This window comes from Corvus brachyrhynchos, unplaced genomic scaffold (assembly GCF_000691975.1).
Source record: "Corvus brachyrhynchos isolate BGI_N302 unplaced genomic scaffold, ASM69197v1 scaffold12, whole genome shotgun sequence".
Taxonomy (NCBI): Eukaryota; Metazoa; Chordata; class Aves; order Passeriformes; family Corvidae; genus Corvus; species Corvus brachyrhynchos.
The window spans coordinates 2,501,428-2,525,663 of record NW_008237885.1 but is presented as its reverse complement, the minus strand read 5'-3'; the positions used below and the strand labels follow the sequence as shown (position 1 = coordinate 2,525,663).

General features: G+C 38.5%; 1 protein-coding gene across 1 annotated transcript in view; it reads left to right on the top strand.

The window, feature by feature from the left end:
• Positions 1–24,236, top strand: part of GPC6 (glypican 6) — a 527,821-nt gene that overhangs the window by 303,985 nt on the left and 199,600 nt on the right. The window contains exon 3 of the mRNA XM_017732639.1: positions 16,845–17,010. Within this exon, the coding sequence (XP_017588128.1) occupies positions 16,845–17,010 (166 nt within the window). The remainder of the gene's footprint in view (positions 1–16,844; positions 17,011–24,236) is intronic.

Sequence of the window (24,236 nt, the reverse complement as noted above, 5' to 3'; positions counted from 1 at the left end):
AGTCATTATTTAATTACACTTTTACTTACACTATAAATGGTTCCCAGAATAGACTGCACTTGGTTTTGATGTCTGCAGCTCCATCTTCACTTTTCTTTTGTGGCCATAAATAAGTAGGGAATGAGTATAAGCACTCCACAAAATTTTCATTTATTGTACTTCACATGCTGTCATTTTCCCTATGTTTTAATTCTTCCATTCAGAATAGTCTATGATATCAAATAATCCAGAAGCTTCTGAAGATTGTGAAACCAAAATTTCTCTAGATTGGATTTAAAAAATCAGTGTTTGAATGGTTTTCCTTTTCTTCTTGAGTGGTCTAAAATACTTTCGTTTACTATCTCTAGAAGTAGATTAAACTTACTGTTCATACTAAAACAGCTTAACTGGGACCTAGAAGAAGCTAATAAGTACTTCATTGGGACTTAAGATACAGTGCCCGTGCAGAGAAGCTGTCAGCTCTTAGTGATTTTCAGCTGGTGGTTCCAGCTCAGCTCTGCAGGGCAGCCTCCAGGCCAGACCAGGGAGAGAGAGGTGAGAGGCCCATATAGCAGTTCCGCACAAGGCAGCTTTATTGGTCAGTACCTGGCGAAGGGGAGGCCAGTGACAGGCTTCTCTCTGCCCTTGCAAGGGCAGAGGGCTAGCTTTATAGGGATACAGGGGGTGGGTGTCAGAGGGTAAAGGCCAATGGGCTACAAAGGATCTGCATAGGGTCTCCCAGAGGATTCTGGGTTTGTCTTCTTCTCGCCGTAGCTGAAAGTGGTTGCCTTTCCAGGGAGTCCTGCTGGGAGATTGAACTCTCTCCTTATCTCTGCAGGCATCCCTCCAGGGCAGGGGCTGGGCATACCCTACATAACAGCAAGGGCTTTGCTACAGAAATCTATATGAGAAAGCTCAAGCACCTATAAAACAAGAGCAACATTCACTGAACAGTCAAAATTGCATTGTTTCCCTATTTTATATTATCAGTTATCAAATATTTATATTTGATTCTCTTGATTCTACATCAGATCTGTTTGGCAAATTTGTGACTAATAAAAACTTATTATTCATTCAGATTTAATTTTTCTTGTGGACCAAGCCCCATGTTTTCATCAAATTTAAAGACCCAACAACTGAGAAAAATAATTGCAGTCCTTCTATGTTAATGGTTGGACTCAATGATCTTAGACATTTTTTCCAACCTTATGATGCCATGAAAATGTGACTGATTGTCATTGTAATGCTACTGTTTGAAAAGCAGCATGTAAAAATGGGGAGAATTCACATTTTAAATGCAGGCTTATATTTGTCATTTTTAGAACATGGAAGTATCTACTTCTGTGCTTGTATAATACAGTGAAAACAAAGTCTTGCTCAGAGCAAGGATCTTAAATAATTTTATTGAGGAAAAAAATCCCAGCTCAGTGGAATAAAGTTTCATAAAAAGTTGGTGAGGGATTTAGACTTGTAGAATATTGTGTTGAAAGTGACCCCCAAGGACTATCAAGTCCAACTCCTGGTCTCATGTAGTAACACCCCAAGAGTCACACCATGTGCCTTGAGAATATTAACCAAATGCTTCTCGAACTCTTGTCAGGCTGGTGCTGTGACCACTTTCCTAGGATGCCTGTTCCAGTGCCCAACCACCCTCAGGATGAAAAACCTTTTCCTAATATCCAACCCAAACCTCCCCTAGCAGAGTTTAATGCCATTCTCTCAGGTCCTGTCACTGGTCACCACAGAGAAAATATCAGTGTCTGCCCCTCCTCTTCCCCTCATAAGGAAGCTGCAAACTGCAGTGAGGTCTCCCCTCAGTCTCCTCCAGGCTGAACAAATCAAGTGACCTCAGCCACTCCTCATGTAGCTTCCCCTCTAGACCCTTCAGTATCTGTGTAGCTGTCCTTTGGACACTCTCTAATAGCTTTATGTTTTTCTTATATTGTGGTGCCCAAAACTGCACACAGGATTTGAGGAGAGGTTGCACCAACTAGGAGTACAGCTGAACAATCCCCTCCCTTGACCAGCTGGTGATTCCAATTAATGAGATAAAGGAAGCAAAATTAACTTTTTTGGGTTTGATCAAAGCAGTGAATAAAATCAATCTGCACAGTTTAATCTGATCTTCATTGTATCCCACCATATTTACAAAAGCTTCATCCTCACGGCCCCTTTTTTTTTTGTACACTGTATTTTTACATTCTTTTTTACATAAAAGAAAATGAAACCATATCATTCACAGAGCATAAAAGATAAACATGTAAGGAAACAAACTCAAACTCTGAAAGACTGTACTGTACTCTTAGTAAGATAGCCAACTCTTACTTAGCTCACAATATGGACTTTTCTCCTCACAATATGGACATTATTCTCATTTTAAAACTTCTCCTATGAGAGAGAGAAAGAGAAAAATCAACTTATTAGATGAGTAAGTAATGTAATAGCTTCCTTCAATAACCATCTCTAGTTATCACTTAGTATTTAGGTATTCAAAAAATAAACAAATAAAATGCAGTGCATAAGGGGTTTGCTTGCTCGTTCAGTAGCATGTGATTAGCCATTAAATAATATAGCAAGATCATTATGTTAAAACCCATAATACTGAAGAAATTTCTTTTCTCTCTTGTGCACCTATGTCCATAAGTAATAGTGTTAAATTTTTCACATTTTCAACTACTACAGAGGGAATATATATATTTAAATTGGAGTGATAATATGTAAAGCATTTTGTTGATGTTTTTCCTCTGAATGAAGAAATCCAGCTATAGTGAAATTCTTTCTGGTTCTGCTTGCCTTTCAGTGCCTTTGGCAACTGTAGGGTGAGAGGGAAGGGTGGGAGGAGAGACTGATTTCTGTGCTTCAGGATTTCAGTCTTAGCTAAGTGTGTTTTCCTTTGTCTTTTTTTTTTTTTTTCATTTCTTTAACTTTTTCTCATCATAATAGGTGCCCAGCAGTTATTTTTGTTCCATGTCTAGCAGCAGCAATGTCACTGATCTCACCGTTTTGTAAGTGTGTCCACACAGCTGGTCAGCAGTCTTGTAGGTAGAATGAGATACAGGGGTAGGAACAAGATACATGGGTTGTAAAGGGCTGATTATAGTAAGAACCCACGTCCTGGAGTCATCTTATACAAGGGAGTATTTCTGCAACATTATTTTGAACATTTTTGTTACAGTGTTATTTGCCAAAGCTTTTTACAGTAGAGCTGATTTCACAGTGGTATTCCTGTTGTCTTCTTCACTCAAGGTGAATAATACTGCTGCACTGAGGACATCTCTCCTGTCTTGTGAAATACCTTTGTGTTTTGGACACGACAGACTTTCCTTACTTTTAAAAGGTTTGGAAAGAGGTTGTGGTAGAGTAGCTGACAGTTCATCCATACCGGAGATGGTAATGATGAGACATCATTCTGCAGGCATTATAAATGGATATCTGGCACCAAGAGTGCCTTTATGGTTTGAGAGTGTTTATCCTTGTGGTTCTGGAAACCAGACCACTAGGTGGATTATATTGCTGTACATAAATTGTATTCCAGCATGTTTTACAACTCAGGTGGCTTAATCAAATAGAGACAAATGGCAATGAAATGGCTGAAATACAAATTTACTGCCAGGTAGCCATTATATAGCATTATATATATTTTCCTTTTACTGGATTTTCTGACTTAGCCAGCAGTAAATTCAGTCATTTTTCACTTAGAGACATGGGTCAAGTTGTCATTCAGTCCAATCTGTGTGGTCTTTTGAGGTTCAACATGAATGGGGTTTTTTTCATCCAGCAAGGACTGACATCTTATTTTACAAGCTGTAGAACTTCTTTCAATTTCTTAAAGGAGAACTCAGCATGCTGAGGGAGAAATGCAAAAATCCTTTCCTTGGTCTGGCTGCAGGTATGTTCAGGACCAGTTTAGTCAACAGCATAAACAAGACTGTTCTATTTCTTTTTTCTTTTAGAAAGACTGTGACAGTCTATTGGGAAGAATGACACCAGCAGGGATAAGGGCAGTCCCAGTTCCAAGCCTTCCCCCATATACACTGTGTCTCAGACTGAGGTTTCAGGAGTTCTCCATGTAGAGCATAGCTGCAGTGCCTGCATCAGGCCTTCAGTTGAGTGGTGGTATTGTGGTCATTGACTGCATCACCAGAAGATCTGTGGAAGCATGAGAGATCCAGAGTCCACCTAAAAAAAGATCAAACCACACAGGGTGGTTTTATGTGCAGATATCACATCCTGACACACAGTCACAATGTAACCACAATAGGTAGAAGCACTGCACTTTTGGGCTGATGCATGGAGTGGATGGAGGAAATGATTACTCCTTCCCATGCCTTCCAAACCCATTTAATATAAAATCTTTAAGCTGAGGATGTATCAGATAATAAAGTGATAAGAGAAGATGATGCACTTGAACTTAGCCAACAGCTGGGAAGTGTGCATCTGGGATAGGGGCTTCAGTGCATACTGCAGAGCATTCTGCCCACTGAGGATGATATAGGATCAGCACTTTCAAGGACTGTTGACAGATCTAAAAGATGACACATAAAAGAATGATTTCTTCACTTGAGAAAGTAAGAACTGTAAGTCAATACAGTTACAGTAGTTCATAGAGATAGCTGAAATTGCTGGGTTTTAAATTACTCTGGCAAAATTTCTGAGCAAAAGAAAGTAATCTTAGGCTATATTGTTTACCTCCTTAATATCTTCTTTTAATTTTCACATTTATAGATCTGACGCCTCTTAGATACTAGTCAGCCCTACACAAAATGCTTTTTCCTGCTCAGTTTTGGGTAAAGAAAAAATAATCTGAATAACATCTTACCTGCTGAGAATTTATGAGGAACAAGATATTAAAAATGTTTTCATATGGTTGTAGACACTATTTCTGGTTTGTACATCAATCTAAAATTCATGGTAGATTAAATCAAGATTTAATAGCAAATTTCACATATAGTCTATCTCTAATAATAAAAAAAGTAAATCTAACTGTCAGAGATATTTTAATAGAGTATGTTTGATCTGCTTCCTGCAGGCGTGAGCAAATAACCGGCTTAGGCTTGACAGATTGTCTTTTATTTGGTACTTGCTTCTTTCAAACCAATGCTACAATGTCTGTACTTTCCATTGGAATTATTTCCCAAAAATTACAGTACCTGAAGTATAATTTTATAATACTAGGTATCATAAAGGCAATTTGCTGCTGCAGTTCACCCTTCTGCTATAGGGGAACAAGACAACATGTCTAATTTTAGTTTATCCATACACCATTTCAGGTTTTCTTCTGTTCATGTGGATCTGAATGTGAAGAAGGAAGAAACTTGAATCTTTTACCCAGGACTAGTTTGGTTTAATATGTAAAACATTCTCTGGGAAATTATACACTTGACTTCATATCATGTAGTCATCCAGAGCTAGTACTTTGGACCATGTTTTTCTTTCGTGTACAACTCAGAGACAAAATGCTGAGAAGAATCCTTGTTCTCATGTAGAAACATTAATTCCCCTAACTATTCTTGTTTCAATCACCTTCCTGTGTTTGTCCTGCAGTATCTTGGAAGAAGGACACACAGACACTAGTGAGGATCCCTCTGCTTTTACATTTTGTGTCTATAGGTGAGGAGATATGAGGAAGGGATTAAAAGGGAAATAAAAGAAAATAAAATGATGAGATGAAGATTTACTCTCAGCTATGCAGTTCTAAAAACTGCAAGTGCACTATTCAGCAGAATTGTGGGCACACATCCCATAAACAGGTCATTCCAGACCATAGTCATCATCCCAAGGTACATTTGAGCATCTGTTAAATATTTTATATATGGTACATATATTTACAAGTAGCTCTCTGAAAACCTAACGAGTATTTGAAAGACCATAAAGGAGGAAATGTTAACATGGAGCTATAGGGTGATCTCACATGACTTGGGCCCACATAATGTGGTGGGCATTTATGGATCTTACAAATAGATGGTGAGCTATTTTTAAAGTATCACTCTGCTTCTGTGCTACACTGAATATATTACCGAGACATTGTTGTTGATTATTGGAACCAGCAATGTATCTGACTAGATCCTTGCTGGGATACCTGAAGATCTGACATTCTTCTTCCCTTTAGAACTCAAGGAAATAGTTAAATATATTCCCTTCCAATCTATGTACTTGCATATGATTCACAAAACAGAATTCGTTTTACTGTCCTGTCTGTTGTCCATCCTGTGCTTAATTCACATCATAAAATTAAAAAGGAGAATAAGCAAAATATTATATTCTATTATGTCCCAGAAAATTAACATCTTGCTTTGTAGTGGGCTGCAGGATATTCAGAAAACAGTCACTCTTTAAAGCAGGCTTTACATTCCTTGGTGCATTGATGACTTTTTTTTGTGCCTATCTTGTCTCTGACACAGTGTGACCAGCTTATTGCTAATAATAAGAGTGAATATTTTGTTTCAAAACTCAGCACTCTTTATTTGGCCTTTTGATTTTCTTGGAGAAGGACCAAGAACATGAGCAACTAGAAAAGTCTTGTTTGATTCTATGGATATACCTTAGCCTTTTTTCCCAATAGCCCAGGGTTAGTAATGAAATTTTACCATTTGAATTTACCTGAAAAATGTTCAATTTTCAGGAATATGATGGGGCTTAACAAGTAGGCAAAGCCATCAGACTTGGACTTACCTGCTTCATTTATCCTACAATTCTATTTCTTTCTCTAGTAAGAACTCCCTCCTATTAGTACTAATCTACCCAGTTCCTACCCTTTTGTCACTTCGATTATGCGGCCCAGACAATTAATCAGTTACACGGGAAAACAGCTGTAAGGAATCTACATGTCCTTACTTGCTGTATCTTGGAGATTGCCACTGTCAGCTAATTCAGATAGTGATCACATTACTATTTAGTGACCACCTTACTATAAACTTTAAAGGGTCTTTTGCATCATGACTCCAGGTTTCTTAGAGCAGGAAGGAGCAGGAACAAGTTGGGTCAATCTGCTGTCACTTGTCACCTCGAATTATTGCATAACTTACCATCAACCAAGACTGCCAATATTATGTATGCATTTATTTCTTTCTCATGAGTGTGTTGTTGCTGACACTGCACGAAAAAGACATCCCACAGCCCTTTCCACCACTCTGATTCATGCCCTTTTTAAGTTAGTGAAACAATTCACACATCAGTAGATAGTGAAGGAGAAGTACTTGTGAGTACTTGTGAGTGATCAGAGCAGTTTTTCCGAGCTCTCTCTCTCTCTCTCTCTGAGAGAACTGTTTTTCTTCTCAGGTGCTTTTTTGCTTGGCACGGTGAATCATAGGCAATCAGCAAGAATGCCCTTAGGTATATAGTCTGCATTTCAAACTTCGTGGGTGTTGCAAGTAGGACTGACTTTGACCATTCTTCTCGTCACTTTCTTATCCAGATACTGCTGCACAAAACGTCTAAGTGCTCGATTTGATCATTATCTCCTGCTGTGACAATTCTCTTTCTCTCAGAGTTTTTCCTTCTGCTTATCTGGGGGTTTGATTTCCAGATTATCAAGGACCTCCCTTTCTATTTATGATTTGTACCTGGGCAATACTTAACCTACTTCTCTACAGCAGTTTTTTTTCCCTCACAGGGAGCACGAGGCTGGAAGAAATGAGCACACTTCCTTTAAGTGAGAGGCAGTTTTGTTTTTCCTCTGGGAAGAAAGCAGAGTAGCTACTTTTTATTAAGAGAGTATCTTAAAGTTTATGTTCCAGAAGAGATGGTGAGGTTTGAAAGCCTAACAGCTGTGAGATTCCTTCCTTGTGTCTGTGTGATAGAAAACTTTTCATCTTCTGCGAGTGGATAGAAGAAATTATTTCAGAGATTTTTCACCTTAGTGTTGTCCTTGAAATGCTAGGAAAGTAACAGATGGAATCTGTACCTCAAATTCTGTTTAATGTGGGATTACTCTAAAAATAGATAAGAAAGATAAATATTCTTCCACAAAATTTGCAGGGCAGATTTTTCAGCTCAATAATACCTCATGGAATTTAAATCCTTGTGTCCTGGAGTATTTTCTCAGCTTGCAGGATTTTAAGTCAAATAAATTTTCATTTCCACCTAGTTTGCTTGAATTTAATTACGTTTTTGACAGGTAAAATGGGATTTAAGAACATTTTAATATTTATATCTGAGTGCTCAAACATTTTATTTTGTAAAAAAAAAATTCTTTAAAGCATCATTCAGATGTGAATAAAGAGATTAAAAAATAAGCTTTACACAAAATATCTTGTGACTGCTGCTTTTCAAGTGGTTTTCTAAATTTAGATTTTCTGTATTCAGATCATCTGATAAGTAATTTTCCTAGTTTCCTAAAAATAGGAGAAGCTATTCTTTCCCTCTGTAAAGAGAGCTTCGGTCTCACCCAAGTAAACATCTGAACATTTTGTCCTTGTCTTTTTTTGCTCTTGACTTCTCCTCACTCACCTCTCCAACAGTTATTTATTATTTGATGTGCAACCTCCTGCTGTAATCTCTTAGAGACTTCCAGTCCTTATTTTTATTTGGCCACTTTCACAATTACATGTCATGATAACTTAGGCAAATTATAGAGAAGAGCAATGCTCATAGGCACTGCTCAAAAATTCTGATGTTTAACATTTAGGGGTTTATATACTTAAATTCCTTTATAAATGTCTTGTAATAGTTTGTGGTTTTTCATCTGCTAAATAGAGGGGCAATGTTAGTACACATTCCAGAACTATGCACATACTGGAACACAACTGACATGACAAAATAAGTAAGAAAAATGCCTCAAATTTTAATAGGCGTTAGAAAGAAAGGTACTTGCCATGTTTTGCATGATTTCAAAGTCATGATTACTGGAAAAGAACATCTCAGTTGGACAAGAACGATGGCTAAATTTTCCTCTTCTTTCTTAATGCTGCACAGTTTGTACCAGATAATAAATGTGTAATTTTTTTTGTTACATTATAAATCTTCTCTAGGGTTCAACTATATTGCCCTAAATTTTTTCTAATAATTTTATTAACATCTTGAACTATACGTTATACATTTGCTAGAAAAATATTTTCTGGGATATGAATATATTAAAATTAAAATGGCCATATTTTGTCTCATCATATTCATGAGATAATACTATCCCAGGACGGTGGGAATCTTGAAGCTCCTTAACCGGCTGTAGTTTTTTATTCTTAGTTTTATATAATTCAAGCACAAAGTCAAAGGCACTAGTACAAAACTGTAGTACTTAAACCAGGTCTTCTAGCTTTCAGTCATCTGGGGTGACTGAAATTGCTAAAAAGATAGCTATTTTTGTCTTTAGGAGGTTAGTATTAGACTAGACTTTTGGTTGATATAAGCAAATATTCTCAAATTGACCTTCTACAACATAAATTCCCAATTGAGTGTGGCTGATGCAGTACTTCCATTTTTATATCAGATTGTGCTATAAAAGCAGTGAACTGAGGTCTTCGCTTCTATGAGCCAGTCTGAAGCAATGAGAAGTACTTCAATAGAGCATTCAAAATCTTATGAATATTTCTATGTAGTTCTAATTGGATACATACAGACATAATTGCAGCTGAAATCTGCTGAAAAGAACTTTCTTGATACCTTGATTATTAAATCAGCAATAACACAGTGTTCATGAAAACAGCCAAAATATGGACAAAAAGAAAATTTAATTACTTGGATCCAACAGTGAGCTGATCTTCTTTGAAGAAAAGAAAGAGCAAAAGGAAGAAAACCATCATTACAAGCTAAGCTTTACCTGCTTTTCCCAGTAATAAAAACAAACAACAAAAAAAAATCAATAGGGAGTAATTGTAACATGTGGAGGAGATAATGTAAAAGCTCTATGGCAAAAAATAGTCACTGACTGGGCTGAAGTTTCGTCATTGTCCTGAAGTTAATTAAAGATGAAAGAAAAAGCTCTTAGGATGTGTGATCCAAAGGTTTCTAATAATCTTGTGTGCCCTATGAAGTGTGCTTCATGATACATCTCAGTCTGATCCTGGTTACATCACTGTTATGATGGATGATCAGAATTAAGGGTTTTGTGCTTAGGAGAAATTTCCTCAGTTCTAGTACACTGAATGCAATTCTAAATTAAAGGGTTTTCTTCTTCCTTCTTTTCTGAAATCACAAGCATGAACCACTAATCCTTATGTCCCCTTTGATTTTAAATAGAATATTTGATAGAAATGCTAGAATTAAACTGTGGAGGATTTTGGGGCAGGAATCCCTAGAATTGTACCATGAAGTTCTCCATAGATCAGCTTTTTGATAAAAGCATGTAGGGTGACTTCTTGAAGTTAATCAAAACATTCTAATGTATGCAAGTTAAAACTCTGACCTGGCCACATACATAAGCATTTTATTACACAAGGATAGTGAAGGGCCTTGAGCGGAAGCCATATGAGTAGTGGCTGAGGTCACTTGGTCTGTTCAGCCTGGAGAAGAAGAAGCTGAGGGGAGACATCATTGCAGTCTACAACTTCCTCATGAGGGGAAGAGGAGGGGCAGGCACTGATTTCTTCTCTATGGTGATCAGTGACAGGATTTGAGGGAATGGCCTGAAGTTGTGTCAGGGGAGGTTTAGGTTGGATATTAGAAAAAGGTTCTTCACCCAGAGGGTGGTTGGGCACTGGAACAGGCTCCCCAGGAAAGTGGTCACAGCACCAGCCTGACAAGAAGCCTTTGTACAATGTTCTCAGGCACATGGTGTAACTCTTGGGGTGTCCTGTGCAGGGCCAGGAGTTGGACTCGATCCCGATGGGTCCTTTCCAACTCAACATATTCTGTGATTCTGTGACTCTAGTCCTGTATAAACTCTTGAGATAAGTAGGCTATGAATAAAATTATACTTGGGAAACTTACGCATTTTTCTATCATTAAGTAGATGGACTGCACAGAGATCAAAAAAATAATTTAAGGATGCCAGTACCTCAGTTTTGCAGACAGTGCACCATGCCTTTGCTGGACACACATCAGCTTGCTGAATGGAAAGCTGGATGATTTAGCCAATACTCAAGTGTTAAAGACAGGGATTCCTTTCAAAATTCTCTGCACCTATGGACCATTTACATGGGCTTGCAGGAAAATACCTCACCCTCATCTTGAACACCAAATTGGAAGGAAGTAGAAATTTCCAGTTTTAATCCAGCAGTCTGATTTTTAATGCATTTTTAAAGCTTATGAAAAATAAAGTATAATCCTCCTTCAAACTATGGGTTGCTCTAATGTAAAGGCATTTTTAAAGAGTGTCTACTTCCTTGCCCAATTGGCTAGAAATTGATTGGTTCCTCCCAGCAGTTTCTCCCACAAGGTCTTCATGCTAAGGAGTGACTCCATGGTTTCAAATAGGAGGAGTTCCTTTGGGTGCGCAGGAAATGTAGGAAGTATGTGAGTTCCCTGATGTGGTGTCAGTAGTGATTAATTTTGCTCATATTTGACAAATTTTATTTTATGCCAAGAAATGACAGGATCTGGACCGAAGTGTGGTGTTTGGACTTATTCTGTGAGTTTAGGTACATTCAATATAACTTTGGAAGAACACCCCTACTTGATTACCAGACAATGTATGCCAGCTACTTCAGTAAGCAATCTCCTATAAATAAACACAGAGAAACCATATCTGAACATGTTTGATTTTTCTAAAGGTGACCAGTTGTTTAATCACTTTGTCTGATTTTTTGTATCAGAAAAATAAGATTTATGTTCATATACTTGACAAAGCCAAGGATTTTGATTATAAAAACAGGTCAAATACATAACAAAGCAGTCTGCAAATGCAGTGTTTCCTGGCTTTTACCCAAAGAAGTTCTCTCCTCAATTATTTATATTTGCAAGTTCACCATTTCAAAATCTGTCTTCTAGATGAAATAATATTCCTCCTAGACTTTCTGAAGGGGGAAAACAAGTGTTCAGTAATGAAGCTCTTAAGAATATTGCTTTTTGGGGGTTTTGCATGTATGCAAAAACATGCATTTAGATAAAGCTGAAACTGTCAGAAAATGTTACAAAGTGCAGTAATGTAACATGTCCTGAAGCTACTAGGCTCAGTCAAAGCTCAGAAAGGCACTTTTCTGATGTGTTGTATTCCATGAATGCTTACGCTAAAGTGAAGCTGTCCTAGTCAGTCAGGGAAACAGCATGCTATAATTAATGACTCCTCTGTAGCAACTTCCCCAGCTATGCCATTCAGTGGGATCTGACTGATTTATATGATTTACGTATGAACCAGTTATTTCTAAACTTTGAAGTCTATGCAAATTTCTCTGCTGCGATTACCGTAGAGCAAATTGCAATGTGTTTTAAAAGACAAAAAAGAAAATAGCTGTACCTATCCACAAATGTTACCTACAGAAAAAAACATTGAAACTCCTGAGCTGAGGAACAGGTCTCCTTGGGAAATGCAGGTTTTAAGGTTTTGAATACCTCTGAATGAAATTAATGCTTTTTGGCTGGTCTGCAGAGAAGTACTTAGGTGTGAGAGACTGAATTTTATTTTTTTTAAGATGGAAATGAGAAATGGGCTTTAAAAATGCATTTCATAGCATTTTTCAGCAGCAAGAAGGTGGTTGAAAATGAACTTTCTGTGATAATCTCCAGATTTCATGAGTTCATAGCTTTCTGAAATACTCTCACTCTAAGCTGGATATTTTTTTTTATATTTGAGTTCTTACCAAGATTTCAGAATCTTAGAGCAAAATTTGATTGGTTTTTGCATGAAAGATAATTCAGCTGTTGTTGAGAGAAGAAAAAGACCTAACTGTATTCTTTGAAAATAAAGGTAGAGAGAAAACAACTGAAGCTGAGAACTGAAACCTGGCTGCTCACTGAGGTCTAGGTTCAGAAAGGCACTTAACTGCTGTAATACAACATTTAACTTTTAGCCTTCAGACTTCTAAAGTAGCTGTGCTATTGGTAATATTTCCCTGAGCCACAGTTTGGATACCTAAAGGTACATCAGTACTGCTAAGAGACAGGTGAATATGGAGCAGGATTGAGAACAGGACTCATCCCTTGCTTGGGTCACAGCTTAATTGTTAGCCCTCTTCACAGATGTGTTTTGGACCTCTCCACCTGTCTCTCCATTCAATACACTTTTGGCAGGATAGACACTGCCTCCAGAGAGCTGCATGAAGGTATCTGTCTTGTTGTGGTCCCCTCCCTTCTTTCAGTGCTAAGCAGAGTATAGTCTAAGCACTATGAAACCACCGGTCTCACTTCAAAACACACAACATTATATTTAGCTTCCTTTTACTCCCATTGCCTGCGCAACTGACTCCTATTATCCTGAACACTTTGAGCTGGAAAAAACCACACAAAATAATAATCATGTATTTTAGTCACTCAGGCACTAAATGGAACCCAGAGGAGATGTAGTGCCAACACAGTGAGGTACTATGGGATGCGGCCAACTTGGAGCAGAAGGTGCGAGCAGTAAGCAAAGTGAATGTAAGCCAGCAGGCACAGCAATTCATCTATGCTTCTATTTTATGTCACCAGTGTAGCATATTCTGAAATCAAGTTCTGCAACATCCAGCTTGATCAGCAAGGATCTGCTTGTGTTAGTCTTTGTCAGAAGATGATGTAGATAAGTCAGATGCAGATATAAACAACATGACAAAGGCTTCTGTAGAAACCTCCATCTGCTTTTTGCTTGGGCTCACCTCTTGGCTTCTTCTCTTAAAAAAGCATATTACTTCACTCCTAACATAAGCAGAGCACCTTTCTTTCTTGTAAAATGCTGTTAATGATGCCACTGTTTTGTATGGGAAATATTAAGACATTCAGACAAGATATGACCCACCTGGGTCCTGCTCATTCTTTTTGAGTGGTTGGAAGTTACCCTGACTACTTCACAGTGGACTGTGATGGGAAGTACTCTGTTAAAGCAATTCTGTAATGTGACAAGAATTCAAGGTTCACAGTGCCTGTGTAAATAGATACTCTAACTGGCCTTTAGGGTTCTGTCCTAGCAGATCTGAGACATGATCTGGATCTCTGGCAGAGTAAGGCATGATAGCTAGTTTCCTCCCAGATGTCACTTGTTATGAAATAAGGCTCACATAAATATTGATGATTTTTTTTAATATAAAGACAATATAAGAACGGTAATATATCATATAAAGACAGGGACTGTCTTCTGTCTTTTAGATATGCTTTTCAAGAATTACATTGATGGGAAGTTTCTGTGTAAGATCAAGATCTTACAGGTATATGTCAGCAAAAGTACCACAGTGGATTTGGGAAGGTGTGGATGGGAGAATATGTGGATTCCAACAGAATTTAGAGGCCAACTAGGTGCTGATGACTTGGCATTGTTGAGACTACTAGAACTGGGAAGAAGCATAACTTTAAGCATGTGTGCCAGTTTGGCCAAATTTAGAAATATATCCTCTGAGAGAAGGCAGGTCACCACCCCTCCCCCACCAGGTTCGGGGGAAAATAAATTTTCCTCAAAGAAAAGTGAAAGAGATAAAACTATTTATTTAACAAACACATGGGAAAAGGAAAATAATGCTAAATAATAAAATCTCTCGCTGTGGAGAAAAAACCTGGGAAAGTGTCAGAGTCCTTCCTTTGGTTTCCTCGGAGCTGGAGCTTGGCCCAGGGCCAGGCCCTCTGTGCCCGGTGGAACGGCCTCCCGATGTGCTTTGAGGTTGAAGCAGTCCAGCAGAAAAGGGAGAAAATCCGAAATTCCAGGGAAGGAAAAAAAAGGTTCAACTCTCAGTCTCTCTCCGGAGAAAAAGCAGCTGAACCACTGGCCAAAAGCTGACTGGGCAGCAGCAAGCCGGGTGCTTCCTCGCTCCCCTGCCGCAGCTGGGAAAAGAAAAAGTCGCCATCTCTGTGTGACCTTGAACAAGCTGCAAACTGCTTTGAAAAAGTTTTGCTCAGTTTTTCCTTCCCCCTCTCAGGCTCAGTTTAAAGGCATAGAAAGGCACAATTTCTGGGCATAGGGCAGCGATATGGGATACACATCATAAAGTCACCCCAATACAACATGAAAGGAACCTAGCTGGTAAAACTCTCGGTACTCACAGCTATAGCTTTAAGCAGCAATTTCAATATAAATTTGAAGATCCTGTTGTTGACTGTAACTATACAGTAAATATTACTTCCTTCTTTGGTGTTAGTCTTTTTGTAAAAATTGACCTGTTCTAGGTTTGGAGGTATACAGCAGCTGGATAAGTGACTCTGAAAATTGGTTCTGAGCAGTGAAAATAGTAAAATACGCCTTCTTTTGAATCTGGATTTTCTGCTGTTCAATAAGGTGAAAGTTTCCCCTTGTGCTTTTTCTAACCACAGCATCATTTTCAACGTGGATCCTTTGATATCTGTGAGGAACTGACCTCTTATTTCACCCTTTTCCTCAATAAAGGCCTCGATAATAGAGCCTCTCTCCTTTCCCTCAGCTGTCTATTTAAAAAGAAAAAATGTGTAAGATCTTAATGTACTGAGAACTGAAGTCCTCAATCAAATTTGACTGAAAGTGGCTGATGGTTCAAAAGCTATTGGAAAAGGATGGATGCATATACCTTCACACATACCATCAGTGTTGTGCTAGTAAAGTGCATTTCCCTAGGAAATGAAGGCAAAAATCCCTTCTGAGCATATTCAGAAGCATGTGCTATATCTCGTAACAGAACTATTTTCATGTAAAAATGTCCTGTGTAAAGAGTATGTTCTCTAAAAATCAATGATTTAACGTCAAAAAGGGAGAAACAAATTCCAGAGAAAAAGAAATGAAACTCAATTTTAGTACAGTCTTGATAATACAAATGACATCAATCAGTTCAGCCTGTACCACTATAGTGCAGTTAGATCCATGCTTTCAGCACAAGTTACCATGATTATGGAAAAACAGTTTAATCCCTTCAAATTCATATCAGTAGTGTTGCATTTATTCATAAACCAACAGGTTGAGTGAAAGGAGTGCCATTGCTTTGCAATCTCCTGTCCATGAATTTTGAAATCACTGAGGAACCTGCAGCCCTTTGTCATTGCTCTAGATTGTCACTCCAGCATGAGAAAATCGTGCTCCACTGCACCGTGACAGATGCTAATGTGAGCAGTACCTAGTGTGCACTTTTAATCCAAGTTAGAAACTTTGCCATGAAAATGTGTATTTTACTAGTACATATGACTTTTAAAGTCTGAGATTAGATTATTAAATACAGAAGAGAAGTCCACCATGTGCAGACGTGCCATACTGATATGTAAATTGAAATGCATTAGACTGTTGTCTATAATATTTTTTGTCACTTGAGATGTTGAAAGCATACAAAAAAAATTAAAAACCCCAAACAAACCCTGTCTGATCTTTTTATGAATTTGTCTGAGAAGACGGAAAGATATTTTTGTCTGCAAACAGAATGATATCCCCTTGTCATGGTGCAGTTCTGAATAAATGTATAGAAACCGTCAAGATTATCCTGGATTTACTGTGCTTTGATAAAGAGGAGATTTTAATCCAGTGCCAGTGTGACTGACAGTTCTATCTTACATAGGAAGAGTGAGGAGTCTCCTCAGGATCTCCATGGTAGGATCAGTCAGTTACTACCCAGCTGATCCCCCAAATGTTTTTCCTTCGCTTTCCAGCAGATTTTGTGTGGGAGGGCTGGGGAGGCAAGCACTGCTATCAGTAAGGGAGTGTTGATTTTTGCATTCCTGAAAGTCACTGCTGTGCTAAATGAAGGTAATTGGCAGGAATCGATTAGTCTTATAGGAGGGTGTTACTAAGGGTTGAGCTCTTTCCACAAATTGCCCCTTCTGCACTTATTGCTTTAGAGGCATAATCTCAGCCATCCCGAAATTCACAGGAGATTGATTTCCTCCTTTTTCTTTTTCTTTCCCTGCCTTAAACTCTGCAGGTCAGTCCCACCCCAGGGTGCATCCGGGCGTTAATGAAGATGTTGTACTGCCCTTACTGCAGAGGACTTCCCACTGTGAAACCTTGCAACAACTATTGCCTCAATGTAATGAAGGGCTGCCTAGCAAATCAGGCTGATTTGGATACTGAGTGGAATCTGTTCATAGGTAAGAAGAGTTTAAATATTAGTGAAAGGAAACTCTGGTAATAGCAAATCTCTGCAGAGTTCTGTGAGGTTAGAAGACACTGCTGGTCAATATTCAGAATGAACAACTGCAGATGCAGCTCACTTTCTAATTGAACTTAATGGCTTGCAGTAAGAAATGACTGCTCACCCTGCCCTAACCCAGTCACGTTTCACATTTCATATTTCCAAAGGAATGATGTGGTGTTACAGCTCCTGAGCTGAATTATTACATGCTATGTGAAATGTTGAGAAAGATTTGGTTGAGGATTTGATAACAAGCTTAACATGGCAGAAATAGTGTGTATTACAACTGAAAACTAGGCTCTTGCAAGCTGAGAAGATAATAACATTGTATAACATCCAGTCAACATAAATCACAACAGCTGCTGTTCTTAATTCTGCTAGTATATAGGCAAAAACGTTCAAAAGTTACATACATGAGAAATCATTAATTCCTCATTCTTTCTTAAAATATGCTAATTTCTCCCAGTGTACTGAATAGAAAGTACCAAACATGCAACCCAATGTTAGAATGGAGCATAGAATACATATTTAACAAAAACTGCTCCTATGGTTTTATTCACATAATTCTTCACTCAAATAAACTAAGAATAAAACAAAAAAGAAATCTCCCTTAAAGTCATTCAGCTATCCTGTAGTAAAACAAAGCAAAACAAAAAAACCAGCCAACTAAAAAAAAAAAAAAGCCCAAAACCCACAACCAAAAAAACCCAAAAACCTCCCAGAAGAGTTACATATAAGAAAAAATATTAGTTTTAGGTTGCTTTTGGTGATAGGATAGGATGAGAGTCAGACAAGGCTGATAACAAGATGGAAGGAATGGAAACAGCTAGTTACCCTAGACGCTAATGAGCGTCATAGTCTAGACTGGATTTCAGAAAAATAAATGCAGCTGGAAAAAATGGGATAAAATTTTCTTTATTGCAGCCAAAGAAAAATTTGTTTTCTATTTTTGGAAAGATAAAACATAAGCAATCTCATTCTGCTTAATTTCATACCCCACTGACCAATTTGACTTTGAAAATTTGACTCTGACTCATTCATGGATTTTTGCTTTACTCAGCAGTGCAAGATGGATAGGGAGAAGAAAACAGGATGAAAAATGAATCAGAGTATGAAAAGTGAAAACAAGCAATGAGTGTGCTATAAAAATAGCATGCAAACAACAATATTAAACAAATTATGCAGATACATTTGCCTTCCCAGACTCTTGTACTGGTTAAAGGAGTTGGCATCAGAAATAGCGCTGTATGGAGGGATACCTCTGGGATTACTGGAGTGAAAAGGAGAATCTGGTCATCATCAGAAAGCTAAGTAGGAGCTGATGGGAAAACAATGCTAACCTGTAAAGACATTGCATAAGCTACTTTCTCTGTGCTTATTCTCAAAACATTTGAACTAAAATAAACAGAGTTTTTATTACGGCAAGCACCTGTTTAAATCAAAAGCTGGAAGTTAAGGTTTGAGGTGTTAAGAGAAGATTTCCTTTTCTGTTGCTTTAAATTCAGTGAGAGTGCTGGGTATGGTGAGATGTGTTGGAAAGTGTGGAAATTCTTACAGATTCAGACTTTCAGAGTCTTTGCTGCAAAGCCCTTGTCTTCATCAATGTCTCTCTGGTTTTGATTGTTCTTGCTCTCAGAAAATAAAAACTGCCTGAAAGCTTGTATGTTATGTTAAAATATAGTGCTAATTTATTAAATACCATGTCAGGCAGGCTACTATGCAATTATCTCTACAGGTCAGTGATGACAAGGCAGTATACAGTACAAATACATCAAATCATATTTCCTCTTTCTTCTAACTATACAGCTTCCTCTCTGTAACTTTATGGGGAAGAAAATAGAGGAGATACAGAGATTTTCATGTGTTTGGAAAAGGTATTCTGTTTTATCCCATTTTTCAGGCCTCTGACAGCTTTGCTGAAGATGAGGGTCCTTCCTGTATGAAAGATTGAAATGAGGCAAGTTGTCTCTGTCTCTGACAGCTGTCAGAGGCTTTCTAATAACACATGCAATTCCCTTAGTGGTAAACACAACAAAACTTCTATGCACTGAATTAAAACGAACAGCAGCATTTTACAGCACCACTGAGCTATGGAAGATTGGAAATTATGCATGAGCAGTTTTATCCCTGTTCCAATACTAGGAACCATGCACTAGCAAAAAAAAAAGATAAATTCCTGCCTAGGCAGGAATCCCAAATGTTAGTGCATATTCATACACAAGATAGTTTTGCTTAGTTCATAATCTGTGCATTGCAAGGTTGTTTTGACAGAAGTTGGTACTAGGAGAAAACTCTCAGATATGTTTCTCAGTAACTGGGTAAATCCTGTAGTTTGGACTGCATGTCCTGACACTGTTCTGTAGTTACAGCAATGGTCCAGCAACAGCCAAGATCTGCACATGAAGAGGAGCAGAAGAAAGTAAATGGGCTGTTTGACAACAGGATGTGTTGCATGTTTCACCTAGTTTATAAATATAGAAGTCAGGACTGAAATCACATATATATGGCACTAATAAATCTTGCCTCTACTTTCAAAGCCAGGGAGAGTGGGACAACTTCCCCTAAACATCTGGTGCTTTCCAAGATTTTATAGACTGTGAAAACTGGTAAGAGGTGAAACAGCTGCAGCAGCATGATACATGGCTTATTACATATTTCCTGGTTTTGTCTTTTTTGTGTAACATTTCATTATAGGCTTTTTGTATTTTGTTGCCTATGTTATTGTGCCATAAAAGCCAAATGTAGCACATCTCATTCTAGCAGATCATCTGCAACTCAGAATTTTGCCTGAGAAAGGAAGACAGTCTTTAATATCATATTGTAATTATAAAACTGTAATGAAAAAAATGCTCCTTCCAGGTATCTATATAAAATATTTAAGAGGTATTTAAAAGTAAACCCGCCACACTGACTTTGAAAATGTGTATTTTGCAAAGCTTGCTTCTGATGTTTTGCCTGTTAGTTACCCATCATAATCTCCTTTGCACCCATCTCAAGCAAAGTTAGCAAATGCAAGATAAAAAGCATGAGCAGAGGAACTGTACTGCTGAGGAAGGAGATTGCCTCAGGGAGGAGCGGACTGATTCTGTGGAGTGGGGAAAAGGGGATTTTCTCTGTCTCCTGGCCCAACAGATATAGTCAAAATTACATTTTTCTCCGTGGAGTTATACCAATTAACAGCAATAAGAATCAGGGATCCCACAGTTCATTCTGTCACAGAAACACAGAAGAGGTGGATAAAATTATTCCCACTTAGAAAAATTTAAAACCCCTCTATCTTAGAGAATGACACTCAATTTTAGCAATACTGTTTCTCCTCTTTCTCTTACTAACCTGTATTTAAGTCCCTGTTCCTATCTTGAGATTCTTTGACTTTCCCTAACCTTAGCTTTCCCTATCATTGGTCATTTATTTCCCTTCAACTGCTCTTTTTCTCAAGCAAGAATGTCAGTTGAAAAATGACCCCACCTCAGTGGACACCACACTTCCTCTTGGTATCCTCATTCAGCTTCAGAATCAACGGCCGTAAAAAGATTCTTTCCATGGAAGCAGTGCATCTCGTTCTGACAGCTGCCTTAATCACAGGTTCAGGATGGCAAAGTGGCCATAATCCATTTGGTTTTTGGAGGATTTCTTTCACAATTAGCATTAGAGTTAAGTTTCTTCTGTCTTGAGACAAAAACGTAGATGATACTAAATCTGAAAGTCTAGCAAGATTATGAGCCAAATATGACAATCCTTACATAAGTAATTCAGCACAACAGAAGAGTAAAAATCCAGGTAGTTGTTTTAATCATAGCAATTACTGTATCTGAGCTACGTTTTTTTGTGGAAATCTAAAGTAACTGATAAATTCTTTGTTGCTGTAATTAGTGACAAAGTGTAATGCCTGTGTAGTAGTGTATCAAATGCAATCTGTGGAGGTTTGACACTGCATGGCTATCTATAGTAGCAGAAATTACAAGTCTTTTTTTTTCCCCTACAAATTATTCAATGATAAATCAGGCTACCTCGACCTTACCCCCATGTTTTAGTAGGCAGGAGATTGTGGAAAACACTTCAGGAGTTGTGCAGTAACAGAGATTGCATTCCTGTTTGTGAAAAGGAGCCAAGAGTTCATGTCCACAGCCATCCTTCTGCTTAGAGTGGAGAGCAAGTGGCTTTGCTATGAGTGTATTTGGTATTTGACAAGCTCTGTAGTGTAGTAAGGCAGATCAGGGGGCAGTGTGTTCACACTGCAGGATTCAAGGCCTGCACACCTGAGAGCCAGACACCTCTTACTGCCACCATCCTGCCAGGCTTCACTAGAGAAAATCATACCTGCAAGGCTTCAGCAAAAGCTTCTCCTTCCAGTGTTAAAATTACTTCACTTATTGTCATTACAATGGCTCTGCATTACTAATTAACTTTCTTCTTGTTGTGCTTTAAGAATCCCTTTTTTCTTCCCATCAGTATGACTCAGACACTTACCTTAGGAGTTCTCCTGAGGCAGAGTATACCATGCAGTCTCACTTAGAGCAACTAGATCATTTTCAGAAAAACTACCCAACAAAACCTTAATTACTTACTCCTAGTGAAAGTTTTAGTGATGAAAATATGCAATCAGTTTTTATTTAGTGCTTATGAAAGTCCTCAGGTCTCTGTGCTTTCTCTGTCCCATGTGCAAGCACAAGAATAGACATTTTCCTTTTAATGCTTCAAGAGACCACCCTAATGTGACTTTTTAATGGCTTATTACAAGAATAACTGTGTCTTCAAGATTCACTTTGGTTCACAGAAAAATCAGTCTATAATTGTAATAGTAATCTTGTACTATTTTCTTGTGATTTTTAGGAGGTCTCAGAGCAACCTTCTCCAGGCTGAACAGCTCCAACTTACTCAGCCTGCCCTCGTAGGGAAGGTGCTCTAGTCTTCTTAGGACCTTTATAGCCCTCTGGATTTGCTCCAACCATTCCGTGTCCTTATGCTGGGGACACCAGAGCTGGATGCAGCACTCCAGGTGGGATCTCAGAAGAGCAGAGGGAAGGAGCAGAATCACCTCCCTTGCCCTGCTGGCCATGCTGCTTTTAATGCAGCCCAGGGCTGCCTTTCTGGGCTGTGAGCACACACTGCTGGCTCATGCTGAGTCTTTCATCAGCCAACACGCCCTTCTCTGCAGGGCTGCTCTCAATCACATCTCCACTCAGCCTGTAGGTGTGTCTGGGACTGCCATGATCCAGGTGCAGAACTTGGCACTTGGCCTTGCTGAATTTCATGAAGTTCACTCAGATCCACCTCTCAAGCTTGTCCAGGCCCCTCTGAACCCCTGAACGGCACACCCCTTCCCTCCAGCATGCTGACCACACCACACTGGTGAGAGCTTGGCATTGCCACACAAACAAGCTGGTGTCATCAGCAGACTTGCTGGGGGGGCACTCAATCCCACTGTCCCTGTCACCAACAATGAAATCAAGCAGTGTCAGCCCCCGTAGTGACCCCTGAGGGACACCACTCATCACTGAGCTCCACGTGGACAATGAGGTATTGACCACAACTCTGAGTGCGGCCATCCAGCCAGTTCTTCTTCCACCGAGTGGTCCATCCATCAGATCCATGTCTCCCCAATTCGGAGACAAGGATGTCATGCAGGACAGTGTCAAACCCTTTCATGGGTCCAGGTAGACGACGTCAGTTGCTCTGCTCTATCCACCAATGCTGTAGCCTCGTCATAGAAGGTTGCCAATTCAGGCATGATTTCCCCTTCATAAAGCAATACTGAATGTCACCAGTTACCTCTTTGTTTTCCATGTGTTTTAGCAAAGTTTCCTGGAGAATCTGCTCCATCTTTCCCTTTATTTATCTTTGCCTAATACAGAGCAAAGGCTGGCAGTCTGTCATAACACTCAGTAGGCAAAAGCCTTGCTCTGGTTTAATCATGGCAAATAAGATCTAAATCAGGGGGTTTAGCAAACTTAGTTACCTGATACTTGAATATCTTTGCTCTACCACCCTCCTCCTTAATCATCATATGAAGGTATCCTGTGTTATTTTTTATGTATTAGCCTTTCACAAAGACTCTGTGAGAAAAAGTATGTTCTATTATTTCCTCCGTGGAAAAGCACTCCAAAAGATTCCTGCAGCCCTGGGGTGCCATTACTCCAAATTCAGAGTTTCTGGTAGAAAGTTTGATGAGCATTGAATGGACATTGTACACAAACACTAAAATTCCATAATTTGCATCTTGTGTTGATATGAAAACTGATAGCATTCATAGTCAAGGCAGCCTAAAACTCAAACCCTGAATAGAAAGCCTTGTAATACAGTAATTGTATGCTTAGAAAGGATTTAAAATGTTAGGCTAAAATCATCTTTTCTTGCTTCCTTCCTGAGCTAAAGTTATCATGGCTCCTCAAGTGAATCCATCTTTCCCAACCATCAGAATGAAATAGGGAAAATTTTCTTAACCTAATGCTTTTCATCTCTTCTATTTATTTCATAAAACTTTAGTGCCTCCAGAGTTTGAAGAAGTAATCGTTTCTTTAAGTCTCTTGTCTGTGGACTATAGTAGCTATTATTGTACACCAATATCTATTCCCTTACATGAAGTGTCAGTTTGGTGGATGGCTCTAAGGGTGTGGAGTCACATTGTGATTATATATGAAAAAATGGAATCCCTAGTTCAGAATTATTTTTCCCTACTTTAGCTTATTTTTACAAAAGGAAAGGAAAATTAGTAGAGTACTCTGAGGTGTGAGACAACTGCAAATTTGGTTGCTCAGAGATTGAGAACAAGATTTGCAGATGTAAATCTAATGTTGTTTATGAAAAAATCTTTAGTGTGCCTCAGGCCCATTAGTCTCCGTAATGCATAGGTAGCAGTGTGAAGGAATTTGCAGTGCTGTTAAAAACACAGACTTAACATCTGTTAACAATTATGTCAGTTCAGGTTAAAGAGATGTAATTGTACAAATGAAAAGTGAACTCAACTTGACAATGTCTAATTAAAAGATTACAGTATTACAACTTTTTTAATTCTCTGATAAGGAGTAACCTCCATGATCCCATATTTTCCTCTTGTTTTCCAGAAATAGTAGACTCACTGCCTACAATTTAAATACAATACCAAGATCCAATGTCTTAGAGTATATAGGAGCCCCCCTGAAATAAAGGGAACATCACCATTCAGTAAGGTAATGTGTAGAA